This window comes from Theropithecus gelada, chromosome 18 (genome assembly GCF_003255815.1).
Source record: "Theropithecus gelada isolate Dixy chromosome 18, Tgel_1.0, whole genome shotgun sequence".
In the NCBI taxonomy this organism is placed as follows: Eukaryota; Metazoa; Chordata; class Mammalia; order Primates; family Cercopithecidae; genus Theropithecus; species Theropithecus gelada.
This window is the reverse complement of record NC_037686.1, coordinates 69712421-69728287: the sequence shown is the minus strand read 5'-3', so window position 1 is coordinate 69728287 and position 15867 is coordinate 69712421. Positions and strand designations below refer to the sequence as shown.

At 52.0% G+C, this 15867-nt stretch overlaps 1 protein-coding gene across 2 annotated transcripts in view; it reads left to right on the top strand.

Annotated features, from left to right (window-relative positions):
• The window catches only part of MBP (myelin basic protein), a 150472-nt gene extending 135303 nt beyond the window's left edge, over nucleotides 1-15169 (top strand). For both annotated transcript variants that reach the window (XM_025365477.1, XM_025365476.1), the window contains exons 5-9: nucleotides 4090-4194; nucleotides 5284-5319; nucleotides 5668-5700; nucleotides 9161-9280; nucleotides 13537-15169. In XM_025365477.1, the coding sequence (XP_025221262.1) occupies nucleotides 4090-4194; nucleotides 5284-5319; nucleotides 5668-5700; nucleotides 9161-9280; nucleotides 13537-13581 (339 nt within the window). In that variant the 3' untranslated portion in view covers nucleotides 13582-15169. The remainder of the gene's footprint in view (nucleotides 1-4089; nucleotides 4195-5283; nucleotides 5320-5667; nucleotides 5701-9160; nucleotides 9281-13536) is intronic.
• Nucleotides 15170-15867: the final 698 nt, after the last annotated feature.

The window sequence follows — 15867 nt, the reverse complement described above, 5'->3', positions numbered from 1 at the left end:
AAAAAAAAAAAAAAAAAAAAAAAAAAAAAAAAAAAAAAAAAAAGAAGTGGAGAAGCGGAGAAGTGAAGAAGTGGAGAAATGAAGAAGTGGAGAAGCGGAGAAGCGGAGAAGCGGAGAAGCGGAGAAGCGGAGAAACGAAGAAGTAGAGAAGTGGAGAAGCGGAGAAGTGGAGAAGTGGAGAAGTGAAGAAGCGGAGAAGTGAAGAAGTGAGAAGTGGAGAAAAGAAGTGGAGAAGCGGAGAAGTGGAGAAGCGGAGAAGCGGAGAAGTGGAGAAACGAAGAAGTGGAGAAGCGGAGAAGCAGAGAAGTGGAGAAGCGGAGAAGTGAAGAAGTGGAGAAGCGGAGAAGTGGAGAAGCGGAGAAGTGGAGAAACGAAGAAGTGGAGAAGCGGAGAAGTGGAGAAGTGGAGAAGTGGAGAAGTGCTACCCAAACACCAAGGGCAGCATGGCTTGCCCTAGACTGTGAGCTGTGTCAGTGATTTCAGCCCATTGGAGTAGAAGCTAATAAGTAACTTCGTCTGGTAGACATAACACTTAAAGATGTATGTCCTAAAGTTTAAACAATTTCCTGTCTCTTCCATTTTGTGTTTTGGTTCATAATTTTACACCCCCTCTCTCACGGTTTGAGGAGAAGGTACAAGGCTGGTTAGTGGTGACTAAATACAACTGGTGACTGAACGCAGAGAAGTATTCGATAAAAGATTACATGACACAAGGAGAATCAGAGAATTCCTTGGATTCTTGCAGAATTCACAGAGAGAATGAGTTGGAATACGAAGAATCAGGGATTTCTATTAGGACTCCAATGTCCCCGGCCCTTCTGACATCCTCACGTTCAGAAGCCCACAGCACCCGCCTGGGAGGAAACTGAGCATGCAAACTCCACTCCTCTGTGCGTGAGAAGGTGGAGGTGTCAGTAAACAGAGGGGTACCCGCCTTGGAGCGCCGGCCACATGCAGAGCGCCAGTGGCCTTCTGTGAAGAGTCTGGGAGCTGCGCTCTGGGTCTGAGAGAGGTTGACAATCTCACCAGGAATGAGAATCGTTAACCAACAAGGGCACAAAATGGGAAAGACAACTAGTAAAATATGGAGTGCTGATCACTAAGAAATCCAAGGGATAAAATGGGATTTTTTTTTTTTTGGAGACAAAGTCTCGCTCTGTCATCCAGGCTGGAGTGCAGTGGCGCAATCTCAGCTCACTGCAACCTCCACCTCACAGATTCAAGCAATTCTTCTGCCTCGGCCCCCTGAAGCTGGGACTATAGGCACACGATGCCAAGCCTGGCTAATTTTTTGTATTTTAGTAGAGATGGGGTTTCACCATATTGCCCAGGCTGGTCTCAAACTCCTAACCTCAGGCAATCTGCCCGGCTCGGCCTCCCAAAATGCTAGGATTACAGGCGTGAGCCACCACGCCCAGCCAAAATGGGATCCCTCTTTCATTCCTCATGCATTCAAAACCTCTCAGGCAGGAATTCTGTCTGCTTCACTTTTGCAGTATCTTCAGAACGTGGACCATGCCTGGCCCCCGGCATTTAGTTGGGAAGTAATGAGGCCCCGGGCAGAGAGGGACGAGCAGCTCATGGTTACGCCGTGCTGTGCCTGCAACTCTGTCACAGGGGAGGCCACAGGCAAGGGGTGCAAAAAAGAGAGCTCGCAGTGCTGAGCAGGCCCTGTGCATGGGAGATGCCTTTGCCCTGGGCCCTGAGGAGGTTCCAGAGGGGAGAAGGAAGGGCCTTGTGGACAGAAAGGACCCTGCGCAAGGCCCAGGGCAGGGGATACGCAGCCCGTCCATATGGAAGATGGGCGGGGCCAGGGCATAGGCGCGTGACCCAGGGCAAGGGATGGATGCTAGGCAGCCAGGGCAGGTGGGAGGAGAGCTGAGGCTGGGGCTCCGGCTCCTGGCAGGACTGCAGCCAGAGCGAAGGGCCCTCAGAAGCGCCCAGAGTAACAGGGCTCCCGCTGTGGGCAAGGGCGGCCACGGGACACTGGAAGGAGAGGGACATCCGCGTTGCTTCTGTTTCAGGAAGCTTGCTCTGCTCTGGGTGCTGAACGCTGGGAAGGTGGACAGGAAGCCTCCCCACATTAGGGCCCAGGGAACGAAGAGCTTTGGCTTCCCCCTGAAGGATGGGCAGGGCAGGGAGCATCACAGGCAGCAGGGGAGCTGTTAGTAGTCTGGGGGTGAGGGCAAGAAACGTTTGAAACAGGGGTCCCCAACTCCCAGGCCCTGGACTGGTACTGGTCTGTGGCCTGTTAGGAACTGAGGCGCACAGTAGCAGGTGAGCGGTGGTTGAGTGAGATTATCTCCTGAGCTCTGCCTCCTGTCAGGTCAGCGTTGGCACCAGATTCCCATAGGAGAGCAAACCCTACTGGGAACGGCGTGTTCGAGGGATCGAAGTTGTGCACTCCTAATGAGAATCTAATGCCTGATGATCTGAGGTGGAACAGTTTCATCCCAAAACCATTCCTCCACCCCCATCCATGGAAAAATTGTCTTCCATGAAACCCATCCCTGGTGCCAAAAATGTTGGGAACCGCTGCTTTGAAGAGGATCGAGTAGGGAAGGAGGGCAGAAGAAAGAGTCCAGTGCCAGCAAAACTTCAGACCTGATGTGTGCTGTGTGGAGACCCCCATTTGGGCTCAATGTTCATCTCTGAACATTGAAACGCTGCACACTCTGCAAACATTGTCCTTTGTGGCTGCAGCATGCAGTTATCACCCACTGAATTCCACCGTTCCGTGCACTACTGTAAATCCCAGAGAAGCGCACTTTAGGCCTTTGGTGGCAAAACTGTCTTCTGAACAACAAGGGGTCCTCCCAATCAATGTGCACAGAGCTGAGAGACTGGAGGGAAATGCTTCCATTGACTTCAGTGCATTTAACTGATCTGCTTCCGCTGTGTTCTGTGTTGACGGGGCGCAGCCAGAATGCTGGGGCCAGAGCTCCTCTGACCTCCAGAAATTCGATCCTGCCTGAGGTGTGGGCTCTTTACATGCAGGCTGTTTCTGAACAAGTAGGATCTGGGAGCCACAGTGAGAAAGTGAGGGGGAAATTGACGAAATCAATCTCGCAAGCTCCTCCTGAGTCCCTTTCCTTTGCTTTTCTGAGAACTCGTGGTCGGCCCTCTTGCCTGGTGCGTGTTCACTGCTGTTGGGCCTTTGCAGTTGAACTGGGAGCCAAGCAGACAATGCATGAAGTCTGCAAGAGCTGCAGCATCCCTGCGTCCCCTGTGACCCCTGTGACCCCTGCGTCCCCTGTGACCCCTGCGTCCCCTGTGACCCCTTCGCCCCCTTCGTCCCCTGCGTCCCCTGTGACCCCTGCATCCCCTGTGACCCCTGTGTCCTCTGTGTCCCCTGCGTCCCCTGTGACCCCTTCGTCCCCTGCATCCCCTGCCCCCTGGGCACATGGCTCTTCCCTTCCCTCCGCTGTGAGCTAAACTCTTGCAGCACTTACCAATCCGTATCTTCTATGCAATCTCTACCGACCTGGAATGTTCTGGTTCTGTTGATTACCAGTCGGCCCAGGGCACTCACGCCCAGCCGTTCCTCCCTCTCCACTTCCTCTTACTCGAGATGTAGAGGTGATCGTCCTGAATCAGGCCAGTGCCAGGGTGGCGTGAGACACTTACTTTGAGAAGCGGAGACCAGCTCATGTTACGCAGCCGCGTCAAAGCCCATGAGCCTCATGCTGTCATGTGCTTTTCTGTGTCTTCCCCGAGCATTTTCCTGTATTCAACCCAGAAGCCTGTGGATAATAACATTTTTCTCTCAATGCTTTGCCGAATCTGACCCTATCTCAGATGGAATCCCTCTTGAGTTACCGTCACGTCACCTCTATTTGCTTACACACCTTCATGAGAACCACCCACTAAGTCGGTGATAGAAATCTCTGCCCAGCAAGTCGCACACCCAAACCCGCTGCTGCCAGCCCGTAGCTGCCCCGGCTGTGTCTGGTGGCTCAACTGCAGCCTCCTAGTAGAAAGCCCTTAAAAAATCCAGATCACAAAGGAGGAGAGATCCAGCTTCCCTGAGGGGAACAAGACGCAGGGACTCTGGACTTGTCCTGAGGTCACTGCTCCTCTGTCTTTCAGGACTCACACCACGCGGCAAGAACTGCTCACTACGGCTCCCTGCCCCAGAAGTCACACGGCCGGACTCAAGATGAAAACCCCGTAGTCCACTTCTTCAAGAACATTGTAAGTGACGATCTGTGGGAAGAGGTAGCAACTGTGAGGGGAGGAGGGGTGCTGGCCGCTGCTGTCACGCACACAGGACATTCGTATGTTCGGGGGTGGCACCGGGGCCCTCATCAGGGTGAGGCTGGCCGGGGAACTCCCCCCTCGCACCTGATCACGAGTTCCAAACAAGCACTTCCTGCCACGGATTGCACGGTACCCTCTGTGAGTTCTCCAGACAGCTCACTTCTCTTGAGATTAGACTCCCATGTAACGCTTAGCCCAAAAACACAGGCTTTGCAACCCATAGAGGGCTCTTGCCATGGGCTGGGAGGGGAGGGGGCAGCAGAGAGCGCACAGGGCAATTTTAGGGCAGCGAACCTGCTCTGACGAGGCTGCAGTGGTGTCTGAAGAGCACGCACTTGTCCAAACCCGTAGAATGCACGGCACCGAGAGACCCTGATGCTGTGTTGCTAATAAGGGAAACTGTTCGGGGTATGTAGAAACTAGTTTCTGCACAGTTTTTCTGTAAACCTAAAAGTGCCGTGCAAAACGAAGACTTATTAAAAACAATAAAACCACAGGCCTCTAATTCCAAGATCTCAGTGCAGCATTTTATGGTCGTATTTGATAAGTGCGTTTAGGAGCTGCAGACCTGGGGGCATCCCCTTGGAAGCTCTGAATGTCAGAGGACCTGCTGCTTCCAGCCCCTGAAAGGGCTCACAGTGAGGCAAAGTTCGCCGCCTCCATCAATGAGGGCGGGTGAGCATCATCCCTGTGTCCCAGGATGGGCCCATTCCCCAGCTACGGAGCCTCTGGGAGGCGTTTTCCGTTCTCTGAAGCACTTTCTGAGTGCCCTGGAGGATCTGCATCATCTAGAATATTTCCAGTCTCAGGTCTATACTTCTTGACCAACTAGGACAGAAATGGGGAGGCTGGGCGCCCAGGTGCTTCTGACGGTGGTGGGTGCTGGCCACCCTCAGCAGGCAGGCGCCCGGGTGCTTCTGACGGTGGTGGGTGCTGGCCACCCTCGGCGGGCAGGCGCCAGGTAGGAGATGGGCAGCCGCACGGGGCTCCCGATGCAGCCCATGGTTCTCTGTGTCTTTCCAGGTGACGCCTCGCACTCCACCCCCATCGCAGGGAAAGGTAAGACCTTGGAATGTTTTGATTAGTCATCACTTTACTGATAGACCTTCTCTAAAATCCCGTAACGTACCAAAGAGAGAGCTAGGCTCAGAGCTACCTGAATTCATCCCAAAACGAGTTGCCTTGCGGCTGCCAAGTAGAACAGGTCGGCAGATCCATGCACCCTCCTGCCTCTCCCACCGCTGCACAGCTGCTGGGGCCCTGAGCCTGCAGCCCCCTCGGAGCTCCGGGTGGAACCTGTTTTTACCACCTCAGCTCTACCGTGCTTTCATTGTGTTTCCCGTTTATTGAAAGGACTTTCCCTTCACTGACCATCATGTCATTATTTCTTTGTTCTTCCTCATGCAGGGGAGAGGACTGTCCCTGAGCAGATTTAGCTGGGTAGGTGATGAACGCACTTCCATCGGCTTCCTCTTCCATCCCGGTCCTCACAGCCCCGCGACTTTTGTGTTCTGCTCTGTTTCGGTTGCTTCCTGGCCCCCTTTTCTCTCCTCTCAAGACCTCTCTGCCCACAGCTGGGATCGGGCCGCCTTCTCTTCCACTGGGGAAGTGAAACGTGGTCTTTGCTTCTGGCAGGTCCGGTCTCTTGCTTCTGTGCCTGGGACCTGGCCCTGCAAGGCCAGACCATCTTCTCCCAAAGGGTTCCCAGGAGACGTGACTGGTCTCCCTCCCATGGAGGGAGCAATACCTTGTCTGAGAAAATGTTTAACTTCTTCCAACCCAACTAATGCGAGAAACAAGTCCCAGGAACCCGCATGTGGAAGTGGGACTGGCTGGCCCATCTCAGTAACCCCAGATGCTGACACTGGAAAAATGATTCTGCTAATGAACAGAAAAATAGGCTCTATAGAGTTGCTGGATTTATAACCTCATTAATCCAAAGATTTTTGTATGTGTTTTAATAATAAAAAACATAGATATCAAGCCATCCAGAAAATCTTCCTTAGGCATTTTAGGCTTGTTAATGCTGAACGCAAACTTTCAAGGAAGGTTTAAAATGGCCAATTTGAAATTTCTAGTGAACGAATTTGGTGTCTGAGCCAAATTAAAATGCCAATCATTATATTCTAACCAAACTTATAGACTTTAGTTACTAGCAAATATCAGATATGATTCTTACTGTATAAAAGTTTTAATTTTAGAATAAAATGGAGGAATAACCACTAACATATCATAGACAGGTTGTATCTGTCTCCAAACTGCAATGCCCTCATACTCTACAACAGAGCCGGTCTACACCTTCTGCTCAGTTAATAAGCATCATGTAAATGAATGAATACATTTTAAAAGAAAGGCAACCAGGAGAAAGAACAGGAAGAAAGAACTGGAAAAGAAGACAGAAAGAAGGTGGGAAAGAGGGAGGAAGAGAGGGAGGAAGGGACGGGACACTAGAGAGAAAGGCAGAGAAAAGATTCCATGAGGATCGCACTTCAGTCCCACACACGATTGAACTGAATTAGGAACTAAGATATTTACTGAAATATTTCCTATTAATGCATATTCGACTTGCTTTTTCTGACCTAATGAATTTGCAAAATGATGACAGTCACGTAGCAAATGTACATGGACTAGTACTCACGGACAATTAATTTTTTATTTTCTATGCCAGCAGGAGACAAAGAGGATAGAAGAAGGAAATTCATTTTTGACCCAGAAATCTTATTTTAGCTACTGCTTTATCTGCTCTTAATTTTCTAGGAGTGGACTTTGGGGCCGTCGTGCAGGATCCTCCCCGAATGGGGAGCGATGGGGGGCCGTGCACAGGCCACTCCGCCCAGCAGCTAACAAGAAAAACCCCTGCATTCTTCCCCGCATCTCTCCTTTTGGGGTCCTACTAATGTCTGTTGAATTTCTCTTTTTTCCAAAGCAAAACCCTTCTCTGCATGTTGTCTGCTTGTCTGTTTCCCAGAGCCGCAGGACTCTCTCCTTGTCTGGAGTTCCGGAGAGCCCCACTTTCTCTTTCTAAACTGTGTTGTGTGTTTCCCGGTACATTCTAGGTTGCCCAAAGATAAACATGACTGAGGATTTGAAAGGAGGAAAGGCCAAGCAGATTATTAATCTGAAAGTCAGTCCCCAGATTTAGTTCTCGAAAACTCTTTATTTTTGGAGACAAGCAATAGACTAGGACAGAATGACTTAGCGCTGGCAGGGGAAGCGGCTCTCTGCCATGTAGAGCTGACAGCCTGGCCTCCCGCACCCTCTGCCATCAGGGAGTGAGCGCAAACCTGGAAACCTCTGGGATGCAAGGGCGAGGCTGGCTGTCCCCTCGTGCACGGTGCTTAGACCTTCTTGCCATACATCCCCTGTCCCTCACCTCACTGGATAGCCCCTGAATCAACTGTTCACACAAAAACAGCTGCCTGGCTCTGAGCGGCCGTGCTGGCTCCCAAGCACAGGTTGAATGACAAGAAAACTGTACAAGTAGCATGTAGGGTGGGAAGCGCCCAGCAGAGGCTGTGGGTGCAGCCAGGTGCTCTGGAAGCCTGGAGCCCTCTGGCGTCATCTTCCTCACCTCTAAATAAGAGATGGGCTAGGTTGCTCAAGGTCCTCCCTGTCCTAAAACACTTTAATGAAATGGAAAAAAGGCTGCAGGCTGATGGAGGGGGGACAGTTTGGTTTGGTCTCCACAAGTCTTCAGGAAAGGGCACCAGGAGAGTCTTCCATTTCTTGTTGGCAAAACGTAAAGTGCAGTCTGGACCCTGTCCGTTGAGTAGAGATTCATGAGACCAACCAAGATGCCACCCTGAAAAGCTAACAGCACAGTCGGCCTTCCCACAGACAGTGCACCCACCGTGGGAGGACACTTCACCCCCGGGTGTTAACGTCCACCGCGTCCAGACTCCACAGCGAGCTCCTTCCGTTCCTCCCCGTGTTTGCAGTGGAGTTCCCACTTCCATAACGACAGCTGGCACCAAAGCCCAGAGTTGGCAGCCTCCACTGAGGAGCATGTTCTCGCACAACCCCATTGTGTAGATGAGGAAACTGAAGCTCAGAGAGGTTCCTGCCCTTGCCCAAGGCCACACAGCTGGAGGAGCTAGAAAGGTGCTAGGGGAATGGGAGGAGACACTGTCCCGCTGCTGCCAGGACGCGGCTGCCCCCCGTGCCAGCCAGGCCTGCCTCCTCCCTCTGTCCAGTTCAGCAGCCCCGGGCTCCTGGCAGGGGCCTTGCTCCCAGTCCGAGCTATGGCCAAGGAGACTGATTCCTGCTCACGCCTGGGAGAGAGCTCAGGATTTTGTCTCAAAACCTTATGAAAGATACGAGGCTTGACATTTCACTAAGGCCAAGGACTCTCGATTTGCCAGACAGATCCTAGAACCACAGGGCCCGTGTGACCAGAATCCAATCTGTGCAAATCAATCAGCAAAAGGAGCCCCCAGGAAAGGGCGCGGGCCAGGGCCTCCAGGGACTGGCACCTACACACCTCACAGCCCCCCAGGGTCCGAGTCCTCCAAACACGTGTAGGCAGGAGCCTCCTTACCTTGATTTGCTTGATGTTTGCTAATCTTCTCTTGAACACCCCACAGCGTGAAGGTAAGTAACTGTTCCCTAAATGATTTAGATCCTTTAAATATGTGTGTTTGGGCCGCATTATCTCATGAGAGAGCCTCCGCCCAAACCAGAGCGCTCCTCTCTCTGCGGCCAACACCCTGGTAGACCTGGGGGAGCAGCCTCTCCCGCCCCCACCCCCTCAGCGCGGTGCTGGCCCGTGGCTCCTGAACCACTCACCAGTCCAGTCCAGGGCCTGGGCCCTTCCCCGGGGCCCTGGTGGCAGCTCCCAGTGGCTCAAGCAGCCTGCCCAGCACTGCGGGTGGAGGCTGAGTTCTGTGGTCTTTTCTTGCAGGGGGCCGAAGGGCAGAAACCAGGATTTGGCTACGGAGGCAGAGCGTCCGACTATAAATCGGCTCACAAGGGATTCAAGGGAGTCGATGCCCAGGGCACGCTTTCCAGAATTTTTAAGCTGGTAAGGTACCCCCTACTCAGCTCCACTGAGCGGGGACTAAAGGGTCCCAGACTCCCCAGCTGAGCTGAGCACAAGGGTGGCTGCTGCCTCTAACTCAGCCGCACTGTACCCTGGGCGTGCTCTGGCCCAGCGGGCATGCAGGGGCTCAGGTGGCATTGTCCACTCGCATTTACGTGCGGGTTTCCTCCGAGATGCATGTGGGGCCGGAGGCACCTGAGGAAGGGCTGCGCCTGGGCTGGTTCAGGGGCCCTGGAGCAGGCAGCTGACCTTGACTCCGGGGCAGGGCCCAGCTGGAATCCAACTTGCCCATGCCCAGGGGTTGGAGCCCTCAGAGAGTAAGCAGGAACCAAGCAGACGTGGGTGTTGGGGGAGGTCCCTGGAGCCACGGGAGGGGATGCCCAGGAGACCTCAGGGAGTGGGGAGTGGCCCGTTGGCTCATGAGGACCTGGAACCAGACCCAGGACGAATGCCAGGCCCGTTGTTTGTGAGCCGTGTCTCTGAGCCTCGGTTTTCTCATCTGTAAAATGGAGGTAACCCACCCACTCAGCTCACAAACTCGCTGTGAAAGTAAAAGGTAGTCACAAACACAAAACGCGCTGGCAGGTGCGGGGCTCAGATTCCTTAGATAAGCAGTCACCTTTATTATCGTTAAACGTCACCCAGAAAACTGGAACTCTTAGACAGCTGCTCTCGTGAAGCAAACGGGGAGGCACATGAAGCTCCAGGCAGGGCCGCGAGAGAACCGCGAAGCCAGACGGCCTGGGAGTCCCCCCGAGGCACCTGCGTTTGCATTTTCGTCTTGGAGGAGACCAGGCCTCTGGGGGGCCTCCCCGGGGTGCAGAGAGGACGGTCTTCCTTGGTGTGTAACATACTCATTGATTCAGTGACCTCACCTTTGACTCCATGTATTTATTGAGTCTGGATGTGCAGTGTGCTCTGCCCAGCAGCTGGGATCCACATGGGCACAGACACGATCCCCCCGCGTCCTCGGTGAGTGCAGAACCTCTGCCATGAGCCTCAATTCTGGGAGGTTCTGTGGACAACAGGCGATTCATGGCACAGCCCAAGATCTTAAGAATAGCCGGTCTTAGGAAAAGCTTTTAATATATGAAGTGAGCAGTGAGTAACTGAGCTGCTTACTTGCTTTATGTCAGATAAAGTGGTAAGCAGGATCCACTCCTCAATGTAAATTCTGAATAAGAAAATAAATTCTCCAAATATTCAAGTCTCAGGGCCATCATGCTGTACACTGCCGCAGTTCTGGGGTGTGGCCACAAGAGGGCGGAGATGAGGCTCCCCGGGGAGCAGTGTCTGACCCCAGCACTGCAGTCAGGACGGCCCGCCCCACCTGGCCAGTACCGCACCTGCCTCTGAATCGCCTGGGATGCACGCCCGGACCCCTGTCTGGGCTCTGCCACAGGCTCACTGAGTCAGAATGTCCAAGGGTGAACTAGGTGTTGCCAGTTGTGATGGTTTTGCAGACACCGTGCTCACCTGGGAAACACGGATTCATCCCATGCGGATAACTAATTCCTCCACTGCCAGCTTAAGGACTGTTAGACACACCGAGAGAGTTGAGTGCTGGCTCAGAGTTGATGGGATGGCCCAGATGAGTGAGGGGCCCCATTTAGCAAATATTTCCTTGCAATATACGCAAGGCTTACAACCAGTCACTCGAAATGCTTGCAAGGCCAGAGCTTACCAAGACCACCCTGAGGAACAGAAAGCTGCATTTAGATCTGCATGTTTACTGTGTGCAAATATAACCAATGTACTACACGCATGTGTTTTCTTAAATAAGTTCAGTATTTTCCCTGAATTTTTTTGTAAGCAGCTTTTAAAAATTATTTAATTTCCGTAGAGTTCAAGGGAAACATCGATGTATCAAAGCAAATTGCAAATCATATGGTTGTAATTAAATTTTACTGCATAAAAAGTTCATAACTGGCCTACTATGGCCGTATGGCCGAATGAGTTGACTTGGAGCAGTTCCAATAGATTAATAAATCACAGCTCCTCCAGAAATGAGGGGTTTAGAGGCAGGCAGGTGGAGAGGACAGCAACTTCATAGCATTTAATGTCATTTTACCATCTTTCTGTTCTTTCTGGTGCTGTTGGAAATCAGTAGTGAGAGGAAAAGACTCAAATCTGGAAGTGTAGCATTGTCGGTAGGAACTGGGTAGAAAAAACTATGCAGGTCACCCCATTACTCGGAAACCACATGGGAACATCATCGGAGCCTCCTGTTTCCATGTGCATTAACTTCCACGAACATACATGTGAACGTTTTCCCACCTGTAGTGTTGCTGTGGAGTTGTGGGGCGTCAAAGTGGAGGCAACAGTATCTGCCTTTTGCAGTAGGTTCTGTTTTCCTGTCCTGAGAGAGGAGGTCAGTCTAACCCTCACCTTGTGACTTCAGTCTTATCCTGACCTGAGCCCAGGGCGGATCAGATGCGTAGATCATGCGACTCCAAGTTGCAAGACACATAATAGAGAGAAGCGTGACTGCTGCATCCACGCAGGCTCTAATCCTGGCTCGCTCGGGCTGGCTGAGCTTTGGCTCCTGGGCTGTAAAGAGAGGATGATAGGAACACCTACTCCAGGGGGTGCCGTGAGCACAAAAGAGAAAATGGGGAAAAATGGGTTTCCTGCATGGTCAGTGCTCAACAAATTGTAGGTTTAATGATAAAAAGTGAAACCAACATGCCCACCATTTTCAATGTCGAAAGTTAAGAGGGTATCTCAGTGAGTCACCTTGCCAGAGGCTGTAGGGAACTTCCTCCATTTCAGCACAGAAGCACCTTGTTTCATAGGACAATGGTTCTACCACTTTCCAGGAAGTCCAAAGGCTGACCTCTTGGAAATGCAGCAAAAGGTGAGGTGCGTGCTGACTTCTGGGCTACTCCAGAGGGCAGCTCCAATGCCAGGGATGTTCAAGTTAAGCCAGAATCAAACAGGAAAAAACCCATGCTCCTGAGGGAGAGGCTGGCCCTCAAAGGGCAGGACCCTGCACCTGTCAGCCCCCAGGCCAGCAGGAGGCCTCCGCCATATGTGAGAAAGTCCCGTCTTGGGAGGGAAATCTCACTAGTTGGTTCCTAAGGCAGTTTCGCAGGCTAGAATTTCATAAACGTTTTCACTTGTGAAAACAAAAATCCCTTAAGTGAGTTGTTTAACCACAACATAGAGGCTTGTTTATAATGCTAAGTATGTACTTGGAAAACCCCCCAAGAAATCAGAACTGTCACCTTGGTCTGTTAGTTGCGTTATTTGTAAGGATTCTTGGCGTCCGCACTCTGGTTATGCATTTACTGGGCAGTGTGGAAGACATAGAATTAGATGAGGACAGTGTTAGTTCATTGCTGATCATCCACGGTGAAGAGCATATTTCTTTTCTGTCTTGCTTTCTGGGGACTCTTCACCAAAATTGATCATTTCATAAAAGGGGAAACCCAAGGAGAGAGACTAAAATTTGAATAAAGATTTCAATGCAGAAAAAGTGCAGTTCTGCTTTGTCCATCTAAATGACGTTCTGTGTGACCAACGCGTGCCTCCTTCTAGAGGGATGCCCACGCCTGGCTACCTCCACACCGTGGGCCACGGCACACCTGTGTACCATTTCAATTAGCTGCCAACTCTTTCTTAAGCATCGAAATTATGTGTCCCCCAAACATGTAAATGCATGGCTTTAAGACCCCTTCAAGTCAAAGTTTGCAGACAAAGCTCCCTGTGCATTTGATCTGTCTGGTGTGGCAGATGAGATGGCACATAGGAGGGACGTCCCCAGGGACGGGCATGTGGCTTTGCTCTTTTCTGGTGTGTGCAGCAAGGGGTGTGCTAGGGTCCCTCCGAAAAAGAACTTGCTCCTATTGTGGTTGGCAGTTCCCCCCAGCCGCTCTGGAATCTCTGGCTGAAGAGACGAAGTGCTCCTTCAAAGCAAAGCAATGAGCAGTTACACTTTCACCCACGGAAGAGCAGCGCTGTGACGCAGAAGGGTGGTTACGCCAGGCACCACTCCCTGCAGCCTGGGAATCAGATTCCAGAGAATCTTTCTCACAGAACTGAAAATGCAATTAGCATTTGCTGAGGGAGGTCGGGAGAAAAGGAAGGAAAAGACTAACTCTCCATGGTGCCATTTCTGTTAGCAGATGAGAGAGACACCCAGGGGCTCAGCACCCACCTGGAACCGCAGCAGAGGGATGCTGGTGTGGGAGGACTCCGCGGCGCTCTCGTCCTAACTCTTCTTTCTTCCTTTTCAGGGAGGAAGAGATAGTCGCTCTGGATCACCCATGGCTAGACGCTGAAAACCCACCTGGTTCCGGAATCCTGTCCTCAGCTTCTTAATATAACTGCCTTAAAACTTTAATCCCATTTGCCCCCATTACCTAGTTAGAGCAGATGACCTCTCCCCTAATGCCTGTGGAGTTGTGCACGTCCTAGGGTCAGGCACACGGCAGCCTACCGGCAATTTCTGGCCAACAGTTAAATGAAGCAAATGAAAACAGAAAACAGTTCAAACTGTCACTTTCTGTGTGAAGGTCACATTCCTTACCCCGCAGTGTGCCCCCAGACGCTCGTGGGTCTTCAGGGGGCCAGGTGCACAGACGTCCCTCCACGTTCACCCCTCCACCCTTGGACTTTCTTTTCGCTGTGACGGTGACACCCTTGCGCTTTTGCTGGGCACTGCGATGGAGGCACACAGCTGCAGAGACAGAGGACGTGGGCGGCAGAGAGGACTGTTGACATCCAAGCTTCCTTTGTTTTTTTTTTCTGTCCTTCTCTCACCTCCTAAAGTAGACTTCATTTTTCCTAACAGGATTAGACAGTCAAGGAGTGGCTTACTGCATGTGGGAGCTTTTGGTATGTGACATGCGGGCTGGGCAGCTGTTAGAGTCCAACGTGGGGCAGCACAGAGAGCGGGGCATGCCCCCAGGTCGTGGCTGCCCACACACCCCAATTAGCTGAATTCGCGTGTGGCAGAGGGAGGAAAAGGAGGCAAATGTGGGCTGGGCAATGGCCTCACACAGGCAACAGGGTCTTCCTGGAGATTTGGTGATGGAGATGTCAAGCAGGCGGCCTCTGGACGTCACTGTTGCCCTGCATGGTGGCCCCAGAGCAGCCTCTACGAACAACCTCGTTTCCAAACCAGAGCCCACAGCCGGAGAGTCCAGGAAGACTTACGCACTCAGAGCAGAAGGGTAGGAGTCCTCTGGACAGCCTCGCAGCCGCGCCAGTCACCCTTAGACACTGGCTGTGACCAGGCGTGCAGGCAGCGGCAGTGCACAGTGGCCAGCACTAACCCTCCCTGAGAAGATAACCGGCTCATCCACCTCCTCCCAGAAGACGCGTCGTAGCGAGTAGGCACAGGCGTGCACCTGTTCCCGAATTACTCACCGAGACACACGGGCTGAGCGGACGGCCCCGTGGAGACAGAGAAGAGCTCTTCTGACCACATCCTTCCTAACACCTGCTGACATCTCCTTTTGCTCCTCCCTCCCTAACCTACTGACCCACCTTTTGATTTTAGCGCACCCGTGATAGGCCTTCCAAAGAGCCCCACGCTGGCATCACCCTCCCCGAGGACGAAGATGAGGAGTAGTCAGCGTGATGCCAAAACGCGTCTTCTTAATCCCACTCTAATTCTAAATGTTTCGTGTGGGCTTAATATCATGTCTATTAATACATAGCCTCGAAGATGAGAGGGTTACAAAGAACAAAACTCCAGACACAAACCCCCACATTTTTCAGCAGAAGCACTCTGCGTCGCTGAGCTGAGGTCGGCTCTGCCATCCATACGTGGCCGCACCCAAACAGCACGTGCTGTGACGATGGCTGAATGGAAAGTGTACACTGTTCCTGAAATTGAAATAAAACAATAAACTTTTAATGGTATTTGCAAGGGTGTCTTCTTTTGTGTTCTGGGCTGGAGCACACAGGCCCACGTCAAGCGAGAGCCAGGTCTGCAGAGCTGCAGAGCTGATGTGACTCGGTGCCTCTGGGTCTCGGGGCAGGGCGGCCTGGCGGTGCCTGTTGGAGGGGGTGTCCTCATCAGAGGGTCTATGGCTACTGAAGAAAGTGGAACAGAGGTAGTTGTAGGGCACTGATTCTCACCAGGAAAAAAATACTTAGCGTCTCTGAAGACAAGCTTCCAAGTCTCTCTGTGTTCTGCCGTGTTGCTAGTGTACACACCCTGCAGATGTGAACCCGGGAGTCTTGGACGATTTCCCCTTGCCACCTTTTTCTCTGAAAGCATGAAAGAGCGTGAAGCGATGTTTTACTTATAGTTGCCTTTGGTTACAAGAATTTTTCTTCAAAAAGACAGATGAAAGTCTCTTTCGTTTTTTCTTTTTCTTTTTTTTTTTTTGAGACAGGATCTTACTTTGTCACCCAGGTTGGAGCACAGTGGTGCAGTCTTGGCTTACTGCAGCCTCAACCTCCCAGGCTCAAGCTAGCCTCCTGCCAAAGCCTCCCATGTAGCTGGGACTACAGGTGTGCACTACCACGCCCAGCTAATTTTTGTATTTTTTGTAGAGACAGGATCTCGCCATGTTGCCCAGGCTAGTCACATCCTGACCTCAAGTGGATCTGCC